This window comes from Pseudonaja textilis, chromosome 6 (genome assembly GCF_049901715.1).
Source record: "Pseudonaja textilis isolate UNSWEBS1 chromosome 6, rPseTex1.2, whole genome shotgun sequence".
Lineage (NCBI taxonomy): Eukaryota > Metazoa > Chordata > Lepidosauria > Squamata > Elapidae > Pseudonaja > Pseudonaja textilis.
Genome location: NC_141995.1, coordinates 21,843,790 through 21,866,747, shown reverse-complemented (window position 1 = coordinate 21,866,747; position 22,958 = coordinate 21,843,790). Strand labels below are relative to the sequence as shown.

The window sequence follows — 22,958 nt, the reverse complement described above, 5'->3', positions numbered from 1 at the left end:
TCTTCCCCACTTGGAACTGAACCCAGAAGGCTATTTCTTCCAACAACTCTTTTATTTTATTTTTTAATGTTTGTTATGTTTATCCCAAGCATATTTAAACTCAGTTACTGATGACTGACCCATTATCTCCATTGGTAGTGGGTTCTAAGCTTCTACTGTTATTTATTTGAAATAATAAAGTTTTCAACATTACTTTAAAGAAGAAATATTAAATCTAATAATAGTAATAAGAGACAGCATGGTAATTATTTCTAACTACTCTTGAAAAATAGGTCACTGTCTGCATAGTTTATTTCCTTTCCTTGAAGCGAAGAATTATTTTCTTTAACATCCCCATAATATAGCTAAAGTGTCCTTACTGATCCCACATGAAACTGGCAATCATGTATCAGCTGCCAAACTGTTAACTAGATGTTGGGATGGGGCCTGGGGGGTGTGTAGTAGACTCAGTTGAGCCCTTTGCATTCCTCTGTCCTGTGGAGACAGACAGAAACCCTGGTAGGCTGTTTCTGTTTAGTTTTTACTAGTACTTGCTTTTTAAAAGGAAGCCGTTGACCAGCAAAGGCCTAGTTAGAATGCTGCTTGTGGGGGGTGTGAGCAGAAGATGGAAGAACGTTCATTTGAACTTCTCACATTACTTTCCACTGCATCCTGCACCAGTTATTCCCCCACCCCACCCCCGATTTTTCCTTTCAAAGTGGACAGTGCAGACAAAAACTCAAAATAGTGATATCAGCCTTTGGGTCATTCGTCAGCAGATGGTTTTACTGCCATGAAAGACAGGTATTACTATACTCTTAACAATTCTTCTAATAACAAAGCATGTTTTTAGAGGGTCTCCACTGTGTGAGCGGCCTCCCCCACCTCTCAAAACTCAAACAGGATTTTTGTCAACCCTACATCATAGACAAAATGGATGAAGGATTAAAAAGGGCCAGAAGCCTCCTTGGAGATCATCTAGTGCCAGTTTCTGCTCAAGGCAAAACACCCACCCAGGACTGGTTGGGAAAGCTTCTGCCAAAGAGCTGGAACAGGTGTGGGGAAGAAGAAAGTGGGGGAAATAAGAAAGGCCCGCAGTGCCTAATGCAGAACTGAGGACCAACGGTTTATTCTGTAGCATAGAACGACTGGCCGACCAGTCCCACCTTTGAGCAAACTGCGCTGACGGCCTGAATAAAGCAGCCAAACCCCAGAGTCGGGGCCTTGCCCGCTGCTGAAGCCCGTCCTCTCCCTTCGGTGTCTTCTCGGCCTGCTTTCCATGTGCTTTGGGTGGCGGTAACAAGCAGCCGAGCCACCGCCTCCGGGCGGAGCCCCAGCGAGGAGGGGAGGGGGGGTGAAGCTGATTCTCCTACTCCACCGCCCTGTGCCGCGCAGCCTTCTCTATCTCTGCCGCACACGCGCCTGGAGCGGGGGAAGGGGAGGCGGCCAATGCCGCCGCCGCCACAGCTGTAGCTCTGCCAGCCAGTTCGGGCAGACAGGAAAGTAGCCGCCTCAGCAGCATGGCGGGGCTGCGCTCCCCGTCGCAGAGCAGCTACTGCCGCGTCGCCACGGCCGTGAATCTCCTGCTCGGCGTCTTTCAGGTCCTTTTGCCTGGCTGCCGTCTGGGAGGAGCGCAGGGCCAAGGTAAAGAGCCTGGCGGAATGCTCGAGGGGCGAGCGCCGATCTGCAGCGGGAGGTGAAGGCGGCGGGAGGGGGAGAGTTGGCGTGTGTGGGGGGGGGGGGGGGTCGACCAGAAGAGGTCCGGGTCTGACAAGGGCGAAAGTGGACTGAGGTTTTCCACCCTCGCCCCTTTCTCTCTTTCTCTCTCTCTCTCTCTCTTTTTACGCCTCCCTTTGTGCAGCAACGTCCCTGGCTGCTGCCTTCCCGGGCGCCCAGAAAAGGGGAAAAAAAAGAGCCGTGCGCCAGTTCCCCTTCCTGCCTCGTTGCTCAAAGCTTCAAAAAGAAAAAAAGAAAAAAAAGGGGGGGGAGAGAGAGAGAGAGGAAAAAACGACCGCTCGTTCGGAGCTCCTTTGCACGAGCGTGTGGCAGAGCAGTAAATAAAGGGGTGGGGGAGCCAAACCGTCGAAGGCGCGTTCGCACCCTGTGAACGTGTGGACGCTGCTTTCACCACTTGCCACCGCCGCCCTCCTCTCTCTTCCCGCCCTGCTCGGGCAACACGCTGCTGCTGCTGCTGCTGCTCCTTCTGTTGCTCCTGGGGTCCGCCTGGCTGAGAAAACGACGCCACCCCTCCTCGCCCAGGCTCTCCCTCCTGCCTTCCCCAGCCTGCCTCACCGAAGGAAGGGTGGGTGGTTCGGAATTCGGGCTGCGGAGATATTTCTCCCTCCGGTTCCCCCCCCCCCCGCGCGCGCGCCTGCCTTGCTTGTTTTAAAGAAGAAAGGCCAAACACAAACACGCGCGTTTGGCAAGTCGGCCTCTTCACACTCCCCTTTTCTTCGCGCGTGTGGTGCCTGCAGCAGCGTTCAATATGGAAGCGCCTCTTAGCCTCGAGCCCGAAACAAAACAAAGCCTGACCACATGTTTGGGCCGCTCTGAAAGGGCCCGGTCCTAGAACGGATGAACCCCGCCTCCTTTCTCTAACTAGGTGAAGATCCAGGTCCCCACGATTCTCCTTTGACCTGGTTAGAAGTGATTTTGGCACTGATTGAGGTTTCTACCTCTTCTCTCCCCCCCACCCCCAAAATCTAGCGATTGATCCTATTCCCAATGTGGTGGAGCTGTGGCAAGCCGAAGAAGGGGAACTCCTGATGCCTGCTAAGGTAAGGGGAACGTCTGGGAAGAGGTAAAAAGCAGAACAGATATGGGTGGCAGCACCTATACTATAGAATAAGATCATTCTTCCTCTTAGAGGGGGATTAGGTATCTCTAAAACATATAATTTTTGTACCTTACCAGTGTTTTCCTCCACACTGTTCTGCAAGTCATGGTGGCCTAAGATTTAGAGGTGGCTGTGTCTGGAAATCAATTCACCCATGTTCGTCTTAACTGGATATCAGCACTGCAGGCTCTATTTTGCTGCAATTTCATAGGAAAATAATGAAGGTTATATACCAAAAAGTACTCCCAGCTCCTGCAAGATTTAGAAATTTAATGCACCTGATAATTTTGTAGGACAAATCCATTGACATATGATGGCAGGACTGCTTCTATAAGGGAAGGTTGCTGTCAGCAGATCTCATGAACTTTTAACATGGGTTTAAAGCCCACTTCTTTAAGAGGAACATTGTATCAGGATATGTTATTTTCTTGTTACAATGTAATACCATTCTTGTTACAATGTAATGCCATTCTCCTGCGCTCCCATCCCTGTTAAAGGGAGGGAATATAGCCACTTAAAATTGTGAGGATACTCAATTTATTAATCTTAATTATTTTAAAATTCAAACTTTTAGAAAAATTCTTAAATAGAAAAATTCTTAAATCCTTTTTAATAGTTACAGATATATTTTACTTAGCAGCTATCTAGGTTTGCATTTTTTCCATATTCCGTCCACACATTCATAAACAATGCAATATTCATGACCAGCATGATTTTCTGTAATCATGTCTTCTAATTTAGGCATAATCCTAATGATCTGAAAAGAATTTATTTCTAAGTGCTAAGAGAGCGTCCCTAGTGCTGCCCAGATGTGAAAGGTATAACTTGTAATATCCCAACTGCTGCAAGAGTTCATATGGTGGATGGTGGCCTCATATGGCAATGTAGCTTAAGGCCTCAGGATTGGAAGAACTTCTCCAGACAGTATCTTTCACGGCTACCAGAATAAAGACCAGCAGAAGAAGGTCTGGCATGGAAAGATTGTATTTGGGGAACTAATTTCAACTTCTTAACCCCACAGTGATCAATTGTAGAGCATGACAGTTCCATCAGCTCCCTAGATAAAATAAACTCCCTTCTCTTTGGACTTAAAATATCTATGGTAGAAGTAAAGTATGTGTGAGCATTATTACTGAGACCATTTCTTACTATGCAGGAGTGATTTATGTGAATTGGTGTTTGTATGCTTATGTCATTTAGTCTTATGAAAGGTGTAAGTAACTCTTGGCAATTATCTTGACTGCAAGTTTTCAGGTACTTGAAAACTTAGTAGGTTTTCTGGTTTAGTTTTTATTGATGAAGTGGATATTAATTTGTTTTATCTGAACTGAAGGTGGTATATAAAAATTGTGTGCTTTTATATTTAGTTATTGTAATCACCCATCTTTGATTAACTTCGAAGTGTTGCTACATTTTATTTATACTAATGTTTTAAATTCATGGCATTATTAGTTACTGAGTTCTGTTCAGAAAAGCAAAGAAAGGGTGTTAACTTTAAGTAAAATTAAGATTGTTGGTTTTTCTGGATTTTTAGCAACTTGCTAAAATAAGTTTAATATTGTGTATTATGCCAAATTATTCAACATCTGTGTGCAAAAAAGGACAGCACAGTAGCTGAAAGCTTATTATTACTGGTGTAATATTTCAGCATAGTTTACATCATCTAAATCAGGTGTATATTATATTTTCATGGAGCATATAAACAAATACTGTTCCAAATTATTATGCCCTCAGTCAATTGTGTATTACTAAACCAAATGGCCTTTTGTTTCACAATGCTCTTTCTGCCTTTCCTTTATTAGCACTAGCGCATGTTGCATGCGAAGTTGACCTTTGTTTCAGCCATGCATAGTAAGGTGAAGCAACCCTCATTGCTGTCTTAGTTTAACATGCAGTAATGATTATCTTGATAAAGCAAATGAGTTTTGAAAAAAGCTGAATCTCAGTTTTGTGCAGTTGGAAATAGTCCGTGAGCATCTACCTGATTTCTCCTATCTTACATTTATAGTGTGTTACTATCATAATTCCTAGGCATTAAAACAGTGGGCAGTTACAGGAATCATTGTCTTAACAACCCCTGAAGGATATAAAAATGAAAAAGTTAACTTCTTGTAAGCCTTGAGATAAGGTAATAGAAACATATCTTTCTTCTTCTATGGGTGAGGAACATGTTATTTTAACAGGAAATGTTTTATTTTTTTCTGTAAAAGAATGCTTCATGTTTTTCCCATGCAAAAAGCTTTACGTATGATTTCCTATTCATATATAAATTTTGCACTAGTATGAAAATAGATTGGTTTCACTGATACCCACAGCCAGTTTTAAAAAGCAGAAGTGAATTTAGAATAAAGACTAATAATTTCTTCCTTTGTCTACTGTGAGATAGTTTGAAGTAGATTTTAGAAGAAATGGAATGTTTTGGATACTTATTAAATACCTTTTAAAGAGGAAATTCAATTTTATATTGTTCACTTTCTCTGTTGGGCCTGTAGTATTTTGTTTAGCCTCTGTGTAAGTCAGCTGCCAATATTAAGTAGAAAGTGAATTTAGAGTTTCATTTTAAATTCTTGGTTATGAAGAATGAGAAGGATGTTCTTATTTTAGAAATTGGTGGAATCTCAGGTTCAAATTTTGAGTAACTTTGAAATACTCATGAAAAGAATAGTTGTTTCCCAATATTTTTCAATAAGCTTTTTCTAATATTCTTCAGGAATAGATAGATAGAAACCATAAAGCAAAAGTGCTGCAATTCAAACACTGCTTTATTTATAAATTCTTAATTGCATTTTCCCGTATAATACTAATGTCATTTCTTGCTACACTATATTGATTTCTGGGAATCAACTGCATTAATGCTTGTTCAACTAATGACTTATAATCAGTTGCTATGGGCAATTGTAGAAGTTACCATATTTTGTGCCCATTACGGTTTATAAATAACATGTCCATTATGAATTGGTAAAGATACTGTGTCTAATCTCTTATTTGTCCATGGCTATCTTAGTTCCTATGCTGGAACAGAACTAAAATAAGACTGATTCTCCAGTTAATATTTTAAAGTCTTTTGTGAGTGCATTTGTTACTCTGTCTTCAAAGGAATGGTATTTTCTTAATTTTGGGGGACACATGTACATATAGATTAAATAAAACAAGGAGTGTAAAAGTATTATAAAAAGGAATCATGTCCCATTTGTGTACACTCTCATAGATGTCTTAATTAAACTATGTTTATTTAAAGTATTTGTACATAGTCCTCGACTTATGACCACAATTGAGCCCCAAATTTCTTTTGCTAAATGAGAAAGTTACTGGTAAGTGAATTTTGCCCCATTTTATTATCTTTCTTGCACAATTAAGTGAATCACTGCAATTGTTAGTAACAACTGGTTCAGTTGTTGGTCAGTGAATCTGGTTACCTCTTTGGCTTTGATTGTCAGAAGGCCTCAAAAAGAGATCACATAACCTCGGGATACTGTAATTGTCATAAATATGAGTCAGTTGCAAGCATCTGAATTTTGATACATAACCATAATAAGTGTTAAAAAATAGCTATAAGTCACTTTTTTCAAAATGCTGTTGTAACTTTGAATGGTCATTAAATGAATTGTAAGCGGACTTTCTGCACTGATTCGAAAGAGTATTTGATTGCAATAAAACTTAATTTTGAAAAAAAAAACCTAAAGATCAAGTTAATGCAATTATAACAATAGCAATAGCACTTAGACTTATATAGCGCTTCACAATGCTTTACAGGCCATCTCTAAGCAGTTTACAGAATCAGCCTGTTGCCCTCAACAATCAGGGTCCTCATTTTACTGTTCTTGGAAAGGATGGAAGGCTGAGACAACTTAAACTGGTCAGGATCGAAGGAATCAAACTTCTGGCAATGTGATTAGAGTTAGCTTGTAAGATTGCATTCTAACTACTATGCCATCACGGCTTTGTTATACTTAATTATGGGTCAGGAACATAATGAAATCAATGCAAAGGATGCTTGCTAATTTGAATATTATGTTTAGTTACAAGGAATGATAAAATCTTGATGGCACAAATCCTGTTTCGCTTTAGAAGATACAGGACCTGCTGTCTTTCAAGTGTGCCCACTTAGAATTCTGGCAGTTGCATTCACAAGAAGTTATAATCTTCCTGACTGCTGTTAATTCTGGGAGTTGTAGTCCTAATATATTTTGAAGAGATCCTTTATTTCTTATATTTACGGATTGGATGTAAGAAGCACAGATTATGAGCTAAAAAGTGTTTTGCTTCAGGTTTTCAGTAGAAGTATTCAATGACTAGTATAACAAGGTAATTTGTATCCAAATAAACAAGCAATATTCTTGAATGTTTTAGGATATTTCTCCCCAGATCTTGGACAGGACTGTAGGCTATGAAAAGAAAATACATTTATTTTCTCATGTGTTTCCCATGCACTTAAGTTAGTACTATGATATAAGAACTGGATGCATTTTGCAATTAGGAAGAAATTGGAATTTTCATTTTCTTTGTCTATATTAAGGATGTGGCATATGCGAATGTGGGAAGAAGAGGAAGCTACATTCTGTAGTCAGAAATGCAGTCTTACTATTTCCCTGCCAAGGATGATAGAAAAAATAATCGCAAATGGGAAAACCTTTAGAAGTGTATGTATTAAGCGAAGTCTATCTATTGATACTGCTCAGAAGGGAAATGACATGTTTAAGTTTATTTGAGTGTTACTCAAGGATAATAATGCCATGAACACCGGAGCTGCTTGCTATGGGATTTGGAGATATTGTTTTCCCAGGGCTTAATTTATGGAAAAGAAATACCATTTGTCATGTATTATTTCTGGACTTTCCCATGAGTCTTAATGCAGCTATTAAATATTGCTGATGGGCTGACTGTTGGCCATCTCTTTGTCTAGTGCTTATTATGGTTCATCACACAATCAGCCAGATGTTCACACTGGATTTGGCATTTTTGTCTACCTATCCAGTCCTTTCCAAGAACCTGGGATAGGCAGGTGTGGATGTTTGATGGTGTTAGGCATATTGTTGAAGCATGTAAGCTGTTCTGAGTAAATCTGCCTTTTGCAATTGACTGATGGTGAATTTTTCAAAGCTATTGGTGTTCAAGTGATGCTCTAATTGTTTTGGGATTGCACTCAATATGCCTGTTACTACTGGTGCTATCTTTGCTTGCTTTTGCCACAGCTGTTCTATTTCTCTTTGAAGGTCTTTGTATTTTGCTATCTTTTCCAGTTCTTTCTCTTCTATTCTGCTGTCTCCCAGTACTGCCTTGTCCAGTATCCAGACTGTATTGCCATTCATATGAACAGTTGTTAAGTCTGAGGTGTTATGTGGCAGGCACTTGTCTGTTTAAATTTTAAACTCCCAGAGAAATTTAGCTTCTTCATTTTCTATGACTTTCTCTATTTTATGGTTCATCACACAGCCAGATGTGGAGACTGGATTTGGCATTTTTATCTACCTACAGAGTCTTTTCCAAGGACTTGGGATGGACAGATGTGGATATTTGATGGTGTTATAGATATTTTGTAGGATGGAAGCTGTTCTGAGCAAAGCTGCCTTTTGCAATTGACTGATGGTAAATTTGTCAATGCTGATGATGATCAAGTGGTGCTCCAATTGTTCTGAGATTGCACTTGAGCCATGTATTACCATTGGTACTACCTGAGCTTGCTTTTATCACTGTCATTCTATTTCTGTTTGCAGGTCTTTGTAGTTTGTAATCTTTTCCAATCTTCTAGAATATCTTCCATTGTGCTGTCACTATGTATTTTCATTGTTCTTATTTGTTTTGTTACAGTGGTCTTTTGTTACATGTCTGAAGATTTAGGCATTTACTTCAAAAGGTTTAAATCAGGCTTGTCCAACCCGCGGCCCATGGGCCGCATGTGGCCCAGGTCGCCTCGTAATGCGGCCCGGTGCCCACCCCAACCATTGTGCCACAGCCAGCGAGAAGGAGGAGGAGAGGCAGGCGCGAGGCGGGGCGAGGCGAGCGCCAGGCCAAGCAGCAAGAGAAAAGGCGGGCGCCGTCAGAGCGCCACCTCCTGCTGTTACCACCGCTGCTTCTGCCCCTGCCACCGCTCCTGCTTCTGCCCCTGCCGCCGCTGCTGCCCTCGCCACTGCCACTTCTGCCCCGCCGCCACCCCCGCCGCTTCTGCCCCGCCGCCACCCCCGCTGCTTCTTCCCCCACCGCCACCCCCGCCGCTTCTGCCCCGCCGCCACCCCCGCCACTTCTGCCCTGCCGCCGCTTCTGCCCTGCCACTGCTGCTGCTGCTGCCCCTGCCGCCGCCGCTTCTTCTCCCGCCGCCACCCCCGCCGCTTCTTCCCCCGCCACCGCTTCTTCTCCCGCCACCGCTGCTGCTTCTGCCCACGCCACCGCTGCCCCCGCGGCGGGGAAGAAGCGCGGTGGTGGCGGGGAAGAAGCGGGGTGGTGGCGGCAACGGCGGCGGCAGAAGCAGCAGCGGTGTGGGGAAGAAGCGGCGGCGCTGCAAAGCGGCGGCGGGGGCAAAAGCAGCAGCGGTGGTGGGGGAAAAGCGGCGGCAAGCGTCGGCGGGGGCAGCGTCGGCGGGGGCAGAAGCAGCAGCGGTGGTAGGGGAAGAAGTGGCGGCGGGGGCAGAAGCAGCAGCGGTGGCGGGGCAGCAGCAGCGGCGGGGCAGAAGCCTTCCCCGCCGCTGCTTCTGCCCCCGCCGCTGCTGCTGCTGCTTCTACCTTCCAGTCCTGCCTCATCCAGCCGGGCTATTTGCAGGAGGAGAGGTAGGCGTGAGGCAGGCGAGCTTTCTCCCCCTCCCCCCCAAAATTTGGCCGAAAATAAACTGTGATAAAAAACCCTGATAAAAATAAATAATTTTTAATAAATAATAAATAATAAAAACATCTCACTAACTTTATTTCCAAATAAATTTAATATGTTAACTATGTTTTCTATGGTTTTTTGGGATGATCGGGTATCGTTACTGTTATTTTATTTTATGTGCGGCCCAAACCAAATTTTCATCTTCTAATGTGGCCCAGGGAAGGTGAAAGGTTGGACACCCCTGGTTTAAATTTTGGTAGTAGCATTTTTCAAAAATTTGCATGGAAAAGTTAAAACATATTGTAGTGTGGTAGCCTAATTAACATGGAACATCACAGAGCAGATACTAGCTAGCATTGCCGAAATAAAGTATATGTAGGAAATTCATGTTTGTCGCTGAACAGTTTTCTGATGTTTTCTTTGCTTACTAGGCTGAGTCAGAGGAGGATGTGGAGGAAGATCCCCAAGAGCAGAGGTAAGTAAAGTCAACTTTCGATAAGACTCTGACCAATTGGTTCAGCTAATATTTGGTTATCAGTTTTTTTCTGGTAGTGACTACCATAGGTTTCAGTTAAGAAAATGTCCAGCTCTGCTCTGCAGCTATGACAGATTCCCACTGAATTCATTCTGTACGATTCCTCACAGTATCAATACAATTGATACTTTAATGTATATTGCTTTTTTATTAGAGATATGCAACACAACTTTAGTGTAATTTGACTTATAATAATAGCCTCCATAATTATCTTTAAAATCACCGACATTCTTATTTAATTCTTATTTATTTCTCTGGAAAATGTACTTTCTCAAAGAAACAATATTTTCAAAGGAGCCATATTTCTAAATGCAGATCAATGCTGATCTGTTTTAGCTTAGATGAATTTTATATAGAAATGTAGTCTTAGGTAGACATGATTCTAGAAAAAATAATATAAAAAATGCAATTCCTCCTGTTACAAAAATAACATTAACATTACTGATTAGTCTCAGTTAAAATACTACCCCTCTTAACATTGGGGGTAGGGTTTTATAGATAAAACATAGATATTTATTTCCAAAATATTCATGTAAATATTTTCAATAACGCAGAAACTTTAACATTTAAAACCGAATGCTTATGGTTTTTTTTGTAGTTATTTCCATTTCCTTACTAACATTAGAAAAAAATACTTGTACCTTGCTTAGTTGTAAGTTGCTTTATTAATTTTCCAATCAAGTACAGATATAAGTATCTGTTTGCTGATTAATGAATATGAATATTTAAATTGTTCCCAATATACTGTCAAATATAATCAGGTTTTTCTTTCATTAGCTAGCATCCTTCCTTTGTTGCATCTAATTATGCTTGATTTTGTAACTACTACGATATACTTGTGTAACCTGATCAAGCTAAATCCAGTAACCACTTTGAACTTTTAATACTCTATTTTATTTATCAATGAATTGGAAAAGATGAATATTTCTAAAGTATTGGTAAAATTGCCATAATTTGGAACAGCATATAATATAGTATGTATATTGGTTCTTTTAAAGTTTGAGATTAATTTTAAAAATAATTGGTGATGTAGAATTTTTGTTATATACTTCAGGATAGCTTTGCCTAGTCTTTTTAAAATACTGTAAAATGAAGATGAAAAAATTTTATTTTTTATACACCAAATTATTATATCATATTGTTTTGTTCTGTATGAAAGAGGGTGGTTGAATGTATGAAGAAGACTCTGTGGAAGTGTTCCTTCCTAATAATCCATAGGATTTAATTGAGGGTCAGAAAGCCACATTAGTGCTGATTGCTCTCAAAGTCGTATGTATCTTCCCTCCGCCAAGCCCTTATGTAAAATAAACAATGTCTTTGTAACTCACGTATGCATGTTTCACTAAAATGTAATTTCTCTTTAATGTTTTAAAACTGTTTCCATAAAATTGAAGAATTAAAATAGCGTGGGATACATTTTTGGTATATTTTGTAATACAAATACATTTCTCATCACTTTTCCTTATCTTTTTATTAGTTTCATAGTGTTTCCTAGAAATGCCATTTCATGTCTTTCTGTTTTATTATGCCTACTTGTTCAACTACAAATTTGTGAAATGAAAATTTTAAAATTAAAAAATGTATATAATCTAGAAATAAACACAGTGCCTGGGGATCTTTCCCTATATAACACTCATTGTGTTGGATCATAGTTACTAAGAAGTACAGTTTAATACACCAGGAAATTTTAGGGCCAGTTTTCTCTATTTAATCAATTTTGAGTAAAATTCAATATGTTTTTTTCAGTTCAGATGTGAAATCATTGACTGAAATCATAGAGGGATATAGAAATGCATAACTTTTGGGAGCATTGCCATTGCTGGCATTCATATCTTTCATTATTGTGGACTTATGTGCAACAAATTCACCAACTTTGAAGCCTACAATAATTGTTGCAATAATATTGCACATTTCAGGAAATGGGAAAATGTTTCAAGTCCTGTTGGTAGTGCTCTAGTTTTACAGAAGATGCTGTTCTGCAAACAATTCTTGTGCAAACGATGTACTTTTTATAGATGTGAACCATGCAATATGTATAAAGGCATTTGTGAGGCTGGGCTAAATCTGCCTTACTAAAACTGAACAGATGTATAAGTAGAGCGGATTTAAAAAAACCCAAGAATTGTCTAAAACAGTGTTTCTCAACCTTGGAGGCTTGAAGATATATGGACTTCAACTTCCAGAATTCCAACATTTCCTTAGGGGAAAAAGATAAGAAGGAACCAAGTTGTTAAGGAAAAATGTCATCTGAACCAGAGAAAAGAAGTTGGACCTGAACTTCCTGAACACCTGGGAAACCTTTCCGCAAATCCCATCAACAGCCATTAAATGAACAAGGGAAGAGTAGCTGCCATTACTGCAGGGTGTCAAACTTGCAGCCTGCAGGCCAGATGCGTCATGCGCTGGCCATGCCCACGCCCGGTTTAGCAAAGGGGGAAAAAGTTGTAATATGTCATGTGATGCCACAGTGATGATGTAAGTTGGACACCCCTGCATTACTGTAAATTAACAAAGCAAGGGGGATAAAAAGGATTTTGAAGTCTTTGGATCAAGATTTGCAGCTTCCATCCTTCTGGCAGGTTGACAGTGACAGCTTAGTTGAGAAAGATGTGGTTATGTGTGGATCAAGGTGTGTGTGTGTGTGTTTGTGTGTATGAGAGAGAGAGAGAGAGAGAGAGAGAGAGAGAGACAGACAGACAGACAGACAGAGAGACAAGAAGCGGCAGGGAGAGAACAAATTTACATTGTTATCAGTAAACTTGCTGTAACTTTAGATTTCACTGGGTCTCTTGTGTATTCTTTTGGAGTAAATGAATGTCAGTATTTGATTGAAAGTGATTTGAGTGGCTGTTGATTAGTAACCCTTATGGTCACTCACTCACACACTCGCAGCCCTGCTCAACAGCCACTCAAATCACTTTCAACTAAACGTTGTTGATGGGATTTGTGCTTTTTTCAGGCTCATATTACCACACAGTATATGGCATACTTAGCAGCTTTTCTCTTGAGGGATAAATTTTAGTAAAAGAAAAAAAACCTTTAAAAACCTGCAAAAAACAACCAAAATAAAAACAGTTTGGCATTCTTTAAACTTGTATTGATTAAAAACAGGCAACAGAGCTGTGATATTTGAAACATTCTTATGAAATTTGGTATAGATGCCTTCGTTTGTTTGCATTCCTGGCATGTTAATAAAAAACTTTCAGAGCATTTACACAATGGGTGGGAAGCCCACATGCCTCATAGGCGCTCCCCAAAAATGTGTGGCTCCTGGTGTTACCAGAAATTTCTACTTTACCACTGAATTTCAGCCCTACCATTTGTCTGTAAGGTCCAAGCATTAAGTAAAAGGAATTTACTTTTCTTTTTACATTTCCATTTTTTCCTTTTGAATTTGTATAGGTTAAATAAATAACTAAATAAATCTAATGTGGAAGAGCTCTTGCTACATCCTGTGAATTCCTGGAAGAAGGCAGAAAGAGTGAAAGTGGATTTGTTGCTTTTTTCTCAAAGATTTTCAAAGCACATTGAAATGTCAAAAAGTTACAAATTCTAGGATGAGTCTGGAACAATTCAGTAATGACTGCATTTCAAATATTTTTTATGAACTACAAGAACGGGCTGCTGAAGAAAAGTGGATAAATTATTAAGAGGCATTATTTGAAGATGCTGAACAGTATAACAGTTTAATTCAACTTAAAATGCTTTTATTCTTGTGTAACTGCATGAATAATTTGGGAAGTCTTTTCACAAAAATCCTTTTACAAAAAGGATTTGCTAAAAATAATTCCAAATCGCATGAGTTGACTACAACCACAATTGGCACCCAAATTTCTGTTGCTAAGCACAGTAGTTTAAATGAGTCACAACCATTTTACAATGTTTTTTGCTATTTTGTTAAATGAATTGCATGGTTAGTAAGCAAATCCAGCTTTCCCCATTGGCTTTTCCTGTCGGATGTCATCTTGGAAGGTTGAAAATGGTGATCACATGACCACAGACTGTTTCAACCATAAACATATGCCAAGTGTCAAAATTTTGATCATGTGAATGCAGTAACAATTGTAAGCGCAAGTACTGATCATAAACCCCCCTTTTCAGTGCCTTTGTACCTTTGGTCACTAAATAAATAGATACAAGTTGATTACCTTGAAGAATAGCCTTATCTTTCCTCCATGTTTTATTGTACTGCATTTCCCCATTGCTCTGCTCATTCTAAGGGCCTGGTGCAGACTGTGGAGGCTGGTTGGGGAAAAAAAAAGGAAAAACAGCAGAGCATTTTGGCATTAACAAACTTCCACTTCTTGATTTAGACCAGAGGGTGGCAACCAATATTTCATGAATATTTATCTTGGGATGTGGGCATGCTGCAAATTAAAGCACAGTATTTATATTCATGGATCCAATTAAGCACCTTCGGGAAACAAGCCAAGAAAAAATGTGAACTGAGGAAATACCATATATTCCTGTGAGGAGATATTAGAGCGCTATGTCACTGAATACATTTTGGATAAATGTTTTGTCATGGCCTTACCTACTGTGGCAATCTTTTAGACCATTTTCAAAAAGTCTTAAAAGGCTGCTTTATATATGTCAAATTAAAAATAATTATCAGAGTATGTCTAAAATGTCACAAAATATTAGCAGGTTCAGAAGCATTTCTTTGCTTAAAATTAATATTCAGAAAATGTCCGACAAATCAAACCTAAGGCAGCTAGATAGAACAACAGAGTTGGAAATGACCTTGAAGGTCTTCTAGTCTGACCCCCTGCTTAGGCAGGAAACCCTCTTCTTAAAAACTTCCTGTTGAAGCACCCACAATTTCTGGAGACAAGTCATTTCCACTGCTTAATTGTTCTAACTGTTCTAAATTTCTCCTTATTTGAGTCTCCAGTGCAATTTGAAGTTAATAAGCATTTATATTTTAGACTTAAAAGTTCATGAACTATTAAAAGTTTATGAAACTAAGATTGGGCCAAGAGCAAGGCAAGTAATATCCTGGGAAATCTCAAAGAACCCTGGGTTAATGTCTAAGAAACTAAGGACCTTTCTCACCTTGGCCAATGTCAGTATTCATGAAGAACACTGAACAACAGTGGTGTGCAAGGCAGAATTGCAAGGAAAAAGCCACTTCTATCCAAAAAAAGTACTGCTGACCATTTACAGTTTGCAAAAGATCATGTGGATAAGTCAGAATGCTATTAGAAGAATGTTCATTTTGGATGGATGAGACCAAAATAGAACTTTTTGGCTTCAATGAAAAATGTTATGTAGGGAAAAGGGAAACCACTTCATGAGAATCTTATCTCATGTTAAACATGGTGACCCATTCTATGTCACGAAAGCAGTCAGAAGTGGAGATGGGCACAGGCCAGGAGCTTGCCTTCTCTGACTGCTTTGGATTATGGAATTCCTTACTCCCTTTGAACATTTAAAAGAAAATGAAAAAAGTTTTTATATTGCTGGGTTTTCAGAATATTTTAGAAATGTTGCTATGTAATTCTACTCAGGTTTATGACTTCCTTTTTTTAAAAAAATGGCATTAACGTTCTTTAAGTATATGAGCTTCCTGGAACCTAATGATTGGGATAGAAATCATTTAAGCTAATTAAGTATCATTAAAAAATAGCAATCTCTAGGGACGCCAATGGAAGTAAAAGTTAAAGGTAAAATATAAATAGTTTCTGTTAATTGGTTCAGTCCTGTGTTCATTTACAACAATCTTCACTTGAATGGACTGTTTATAGCTCTGTATTAAGATGATTTTGTTTTTGTTTTTCCACTTTGAAATGAAATTCGCCTTAAAAAAAAATAGAGCCACACACCTATTTTTCCTGTGCATAATATTGATGTGTTCATTTAGTTTGATCAGCCTGTCGTTCCTCTTTTCAGCTGGTCTGACTCTCTTAGGTTTCCTTTACTCTTTTCTCCAATTGTGGATTAAAACCTAATTTCAACTTTTGGAGTTTTATGAACTTTAGTTTCAGTTCAAGTTGAAGATTCAAATATAGGGCACTTCTGTAAAATTAAGAATCCGTTGAAACTGAATGGGTAGTGAATCATAAAAAGAAAATATTAAGAAGTCTTGGTGATGCAAATACTAATATCTGATTCTTTCAGAGTTGGGGTGTCACTGGTCTGATTTGGATAGTAGTGATAAAGTATTCCGTAGTAAGTCATTTTTGCGGCTGTGTAGGGTTAAAAAAAAGAGTAAAGGTTTCCCTTGCCAGTTCTGTTCAACTCTAGGGGCAGTGCTGATGTCCATTCACCAAAGAGCCAGTGTTGTCCAAAGATGCTTCTGTGGTCGAATGTCCAACATGACTGTAATCTGAAGATGCATGGAACACTGTTACTTTTTCAACAGTTGCTACCTGTTTATCTATTTGCATTTACATTCTTTCAAACTGCTAGGGCGGCAGTAGGTGGGGCAAGTAATGGGAGCTCACTCCATCACACGGTACTTAGATCTTGCGTTGCCATCTTTCAGGTCAACAAGCCCAGCATCTTAACTGCTTGGCTGCTGTGCATGTAGGGTGCACAGTCCAAATCATAGTGGATGGGCCAAAAAAATATTAAATTAAAATTTACATTGAATTAAGATTGTACAAAGAAAAAAACCATTGCTGTTCTTTCCTATATTATATTAAATAAATAATGTTCATGTTCTACTATGTTAAAATGGCACTTTGGCAAATAGTTCATTTTCAAATTCATTTTTTAAAATTTTCACTGTTTTATCCCTTTCTTTGCAAAAAATGAATATTGTATGGATATCCAGTAACAATATTTTTTAAACCATAGATTAACAAAATACTGAATATGAAAGGAAGCATGATAAAGAACTTAAAAAGACTGTCAAAATCTGTACAAAAACAAATACTCCCCCCCAAAAAGCATTTGAAAATTAGAACCAGTTTGGTCTCAGTGGTTAAAATACGAGGCTTTTATTTGGTTAGTTATGGTCATTAAGCCCATGGAGAAATAAAACGGAAACTTCTACATTAAAAAAATAGTCTAGACTTCCAGGTTTTTCTGGCAGTCCATGCCAGGTACTCTACCAGGCCTGCTTCTGCTTAGTTTATGGAGATAACCTATAGTTGACTAGATGCTTTCATCTACCTGCCCTAATTAGTGATGTAAACTTTTAAACATCAGAATTGCTGTCCACAAAGCCCTGTTTTATGCACTAATCTGTTTATATTGTTTCAGTAATTTAAAAGTGGAGAGAAAATTTAAATAAAAGTATCCTTAACTGAAAGATTCTTAAAAACTGCTGTTAAAAATGTTCAGATAGTACTATTTTCACCCTTTTAAAAACTGTTAATCTAAAGAAAGATGCCTGCTTGTTTTCCAATGTTTGCTACAGTGCATAATTACAAATATTCAGTAAATTTGATCTGTTGCGCTATGTCTCCAGTCATCTCCAATCTTTGGGCTTTGGTAGCTTGAAAATTTTTGCAACGGAAGTGCAGAATATCTGATGGGTTAAAAAGACTGCCCTGTCCTATTTCACTACCCTGTATTGTTTCAGGGGGAGATGGAGTTGAAAGCAGTTGAGTGTATGTAGCAGAGATCTATCATAAATGTAAGCAGACTTTTACGAATTCACTAGCCAAATAACTTGGGACCAACAAAAAAAAAAAAAGATGAGAAAAATGTACCTTGCTCTGCCAGAACACTCGGTATTTTAAGAGGATGTTTTAAGAGCAAAATTAGACTTCCAGAGCTCTTTTGGGAAAGTTGTGCTGTCATTTGGTTAGCTGGTGGCAGGCTGCACCATATTTGGTGTTTTGCTGTTCAATATTATTTTTAGTTTTCTCTATCTCTAGATCTGTTGCCCTATGCAGTCTCTGCATTATACCTCTTTACTTATATGAAGATGTTTCTCAGTTTAAGATATTCCTTTGAAATACTTCTCACTTGCTGTTGATTTCATTCCAATATAAGTAGATATTTAGAAGAACAAATGGAAAGTTTGATTACTATACACCGACAAGACAATTTCCAAATGTCCTTTTTATTTTATCTGTAATGTTGGCTTCCCTCATATTTGATCTCAAACTTTGTCTTTCTTTATCCCTCAGCTCTATTTTTTCCATTGATAATTCAAAAACAATTTGGAGAGGGCAGAATTATAAGAATGCTGACATAACCTTATTTGCTAAGTAAATAATTTGATGTAAAAGACCCTTCCCCAAATATTTTCCCATCCTTCTGTTAAATAAACCCTGAAATAATTTGTCCATCTTTAGGAATGGACAAATTTGTCAATGTTCATTTATCTCTGTTCCCAGTATCTATTTTTTATATTCCAAGACAGCACTAGTTAGTTTTTATTTTTATTTAGAAAGCACCAAACCATATATAGAATCATGCATATTTCTGCACCCTGCAGGCTGGATCCGGCCCATGGACCTTGAGTTTGACACCCCTGGACTAGAAAACCCCCAAGGTCCCTTCCAACTCAGTCTGTATTCTGTACTGAGGTTCTTCTTCATTTTATATGTGCTAATTAAGATCTTTTATTGTTCCTAATGTTTATTGTATCTATATTGCTTCAGTTATATATGTTTGAAATCTGTTGTAATTTCTGAACAGTGGCCTTTTTAATTTCTGAACTGTATTGCCTTTTGTCATCTACCTTAAGTTTATTAGAATATAACCACTATTTTTTATTTTAATTGTTTTGTATTTTTTATTTTCAGGAACATTGATTGTTCAGGTGGCTGCCTAAAGTTAAAAAGGGAATTTTTACATTGTCTTATTTCCTTATTTAAGGAAGTAATTTTAATTATACTTTGCATTTTTTGAAAAAACAAGCCATAGTTTGAAATATGCATTTTTTAAAGCAGTATTTAACATGAACCATAGTATATGAGATGTTTGGTTCAAAGAGCAAATCACGATTAGATCTCTGTGCGCTTACAGAAGATGTATGATTTGAAGTTTGGTAAAACTAAATTTATATAGCATGTAGTTTTGTGATTAAAATTATATTTCATATTCTAATTTTAGAAATAATAAAGATGGTTCATAAAAATGAACCTATTGGAAGTGATAGGCAGAATAACATTTAAATAAATTAAGCAAAAATAAGAAATCAGTTGAATAAAATCTTCCGTGTCAGCTTCTATTGCATTTGTGGACTGCTAATTTTTCAGTTTGGTTAGAACTTCATGTTGGATTTTAGATCTTGCTTAGTCTCCTAAGACAAGAAAAAATTAACATCAAGTGTCACTTTTAAAGTATGTGCCATCTTGAATAATGCTGTGTTGAAATGCTTTACAGTGCTGTACTGTTTGCTATTTTTCAAATTCTGTTCAAGACAAGTAGCAATAGAATGGATTTGAAAGACTTGTGTTTGACCAACTCTTTGACCCATGACATACATGTTTTGTTGCCATTAACTACTGTTCTTCGATGCCAGTTTGATTTCTGTTGCAGTGTTTCCATTTATAGAATTTTCCCCTCACCCCTTTTCCTGCAGTTATGAGTTTCTGACCAGAAGGATTACTCTTTGTAATCCATTTCTTTCAAATTAATTTGAGTTTTGATCTATCTAAATTCTGTGTAAGATGTAGTTGATTTTAAACTTATAAAACAACATATTTGCAAAGAAGTACTGGTTTTATATTAGATGGATTTGAGCAGGGGTGTCAAACTCTAGGCCGCGGACTGGATCTGGCCCATGGGGTGCTTAGATCTGGGCCATGGGTCTGCCCTGGAAACAGTGAAGGACTGACCCACGGTACCTCTGCCAGTGAAAATGGAACTCAGGGGGACTGCACGCAGTCCCCCAAACTCTGTTTTCACTGGCAAAGGGTGGCAGGAGGCTGTTGTGGCCGAAACTGGAGTTCGGGAGCCCATTTTCACAGACAGAGCACTCAGGCCACCACAGATGTCCCCAACATGAGTGACGTCAAGCTGGCCACGCTCACCCCAGCCCCAGAGATCAAACACAACCCTGATGCAGCACTCAGTAAAATCAAGTTTGACACCCCTGGATTAGAAGATTGTTAAACTCTTATGTATGTATATACATATGTGCCCATCAGCCAAATATATGACATAACATAACAAATATCACAAGAATGCTAAGTTACTCACTTGCTTATACATGCATATTCTGCTTACAAGGCTGATGGTTTGTTAGACCAAACCATTATGATATACAAAAAAGTGTTGTGCTGCTTTTACCTAGAAGAATAGTGGAAAATACTGCTTAATGATTTTATAATTTTATTTTTTCTGAATGAAAGATAAAATTCTGAAGTTTGGCTAGATGCATGATGATTGCGCATTAGCTATATTCAATTGTAGTGGGACTCTTAAGTTTGTACATGCTTTTCATAAAGTTAGAGAGCGCATACTTACATGGATTTCTCCAAATGGCAAATATAGTCCAAAACACATTTTCCTTTATGAAACTTTTGCCCCTATTTTAAAATATATTAGAGAGTACCATATTGCTTTTCAACCTGCAGTTTACCTAAACTAATTTTATGTAGCAGACCATAGTTGCAACATAATATTATTTTGAAAATATTCAATATATTAATTCAGCTCTGTGATTAGACTTGGACTATTCAGGTTATCTACATTGACAGAACCTTTATATAATTGCAAAATCTAGATTACATTGTTTATTTAAGACTAGGAATTGGATTGTATTAATATATAATGTATATATAATGTATAAAAATGTGGCCGGTGTAATGACATTTTACTTCCTATTGCTTCAAACTATTCTTGCTTTCTTTAATTGCATATCCCTTCTTTATAACAGAGACATCCTCAGTATACATAGAATAGGACCAAACTCTTTTTTTTTCTTTAAAAGTAACCCTTTTATTTGGAGAGTATTTATCTGAAATAGATTCCATGGCTATTTGGATCTAGATTATCCCTGGTCATTCCATGCAGCTACATCTGTGTATTAAAACATAAGCCTTTGTGTTACCAAACAAAGGTTAAGCTGGATTTGCATATACAATCTCCTTTGGGATAAAAGATGTCAATGCAGATTGCATGGACTTTTGACCTAAGTGCTCCACATATAGATACGAAGTTCAGTATATAAAATATCAAGTCAGAGAATGGAGCATGCTAATAATCTCTTACAACGTGCACATGATAATAAAAGGTATCCTTGAAATTTTATTTTTTAAAGCCTGTTAAAATTCTATCCGCAGTTAGCTTGTTTATATATGTGTGTGTAAAGTATATTGTAATATATTTTAATGGATTTTATATTTAGATTTGTCTTGTTTATATAATGTTTACTTTGTCCATAATTCTGGGATACTAATAATCTCACACTAGTGTTGGCTTGCCCCTTAGGTCGACTGGCTGTTCTTATGACCCAGACAGCTGATGACTTAGGGACAGCTCCAGTTGTGGCTGAATAATAATTTTAGATTTCATTTCAACTTCATACCTCTAAATGAAAATAACCCACTTTGGTTTGGATATTGTGATGACCCAGAGTATATCAGAAACATAGCAAAACCCAAAACATAACTAAAAGTCCTTTAATGCCTTCAGCTTGGCTTCACTGTTTAATTGTTCATAGTGGAGGAGTAAACTATTTTCAAAATAACATTCCAAACGAAAGAAACCCAGTTCAAATTCAAAGAGCCAATAACGAAGCACAAACCAAAAACAAACCGCACTGAATAAAGTTACGTGACAGACCAGGATAGATAACCAGGTACAGTCCGTTGGAATAAAACACTAATTTGTCTCCAGTGTCTGTTAGCACGCAGGTCCAAACTTTTATGCAAATCTCACATCTGCAACCCATGAAGAGAATCATGGCCCTCTCCTCCTGAGTAGACCACATTTTACCCTTATCCTCTCCTCCCTGCGTGCCCTAGGATGGATAGGGGATGGGCCTGGGTCCTCCTCTGACTGCTCAGCCGGCCTCTGCCCTTCCCTAGCCTCCTCCACCAGCTCTGGAGCCACACTTCCACTCCCTGTTGGCTGTTCCTCCTCTTCCTCAGAGTCAGTCTCCACCAGGGGCATGATAGATATCATGTGAAGATAGAGTTAGCTATGAATATCACTGGGTCTGCAGTTCCCTCTGTTGGAGCATGTTTGGCTATCTAATTCATTTTTTGTGACGTTGAGTCATGTTTTGACTTGTGGCAATAGCTTAAGCTAGACTTGCAGCTTTTCCATGGCAAGGCTTTTTGCAAGTGGTTTGCCATTTCTCTTTCCCTAGGACTAAGAGTGACTTGCCCAAGTCGCCCAACTGGCTCTGTTCCTAAGGTGAGACTAGAGTTTATGGTCTCCTTTGATGCCTTAAGTGCTACACCACACTGGTTCTCTAATTCCTGATGCGAAAATATTTTTATTTATAATTTATAATGGACTTGGTGACTCTAGGCATTTACAACATTAAAAAAATCTAAAGTATAAAACCCATACAAGTTCAAGATCACATTGTGGAAATTGGTTGGCTTTGTTCTAGTTTATCTTAACGAAGAACTTGCATATGGGGAGTTCATGGTCTATTTCTGTTAGCCTCTGGCCACATCTCTGCTGTTATAGCCAGATTGTTCTATCTCCTTTTAGTAGTAATATAGTCTACCTGATTTCTTTGTTTATGTGATGATATCACATAAATCAGGGGGTGATACAAAGAAGAGGGACTCAAACTATTCTCCAAAGCACCTGAGGGTAGAACAAGAAGCAGTGGGTGGAAACTAATCAAGGAGAGAAGCAACCTAGAACTAAGAGGAAATTTTCTGACAGAACAATTAATCCGTGGATTAATTGCCTCCAGAGGTTGTAAATGCTCTAACA

General features: G+C 38.5%; 1 protein-coding gene across 5 annotated transcripts in view; it reads left to right on the top strand.

The window, feature by feature from the left end:
* The first annotated feature begins 1,306 nt into the window (after nt 1-1,306).
* The window catches only part of TMEM131L (transmembrane 131 like), a 71,124-nt gene continuing 49,472 nt past the window's right edge, over nt 1,307-22,958 (top strand). For all 5 annotated transcript variants that reach the window (XM_087936007.1, XM_087936006.1, XM_087936004.1 and 2 more), the window contains exons 1-3: nt 1,307-1,623; nt 2,686-2,756; nt 10,048-10,091. In XM_087936007.1, the coding sequence (XP_087792133.1) occupies nt 1,500-1,623; nt 2,686-2,756; nt 10,048-10,091 (239 nt within the window). In that variant the 5' untranslated portion in view covers nt 1,307-1,499. The remainder of the gene's footprint in view (nt 1,624-2,685; nt 2,757-10,047; nt 10,092-22,958) is intronic.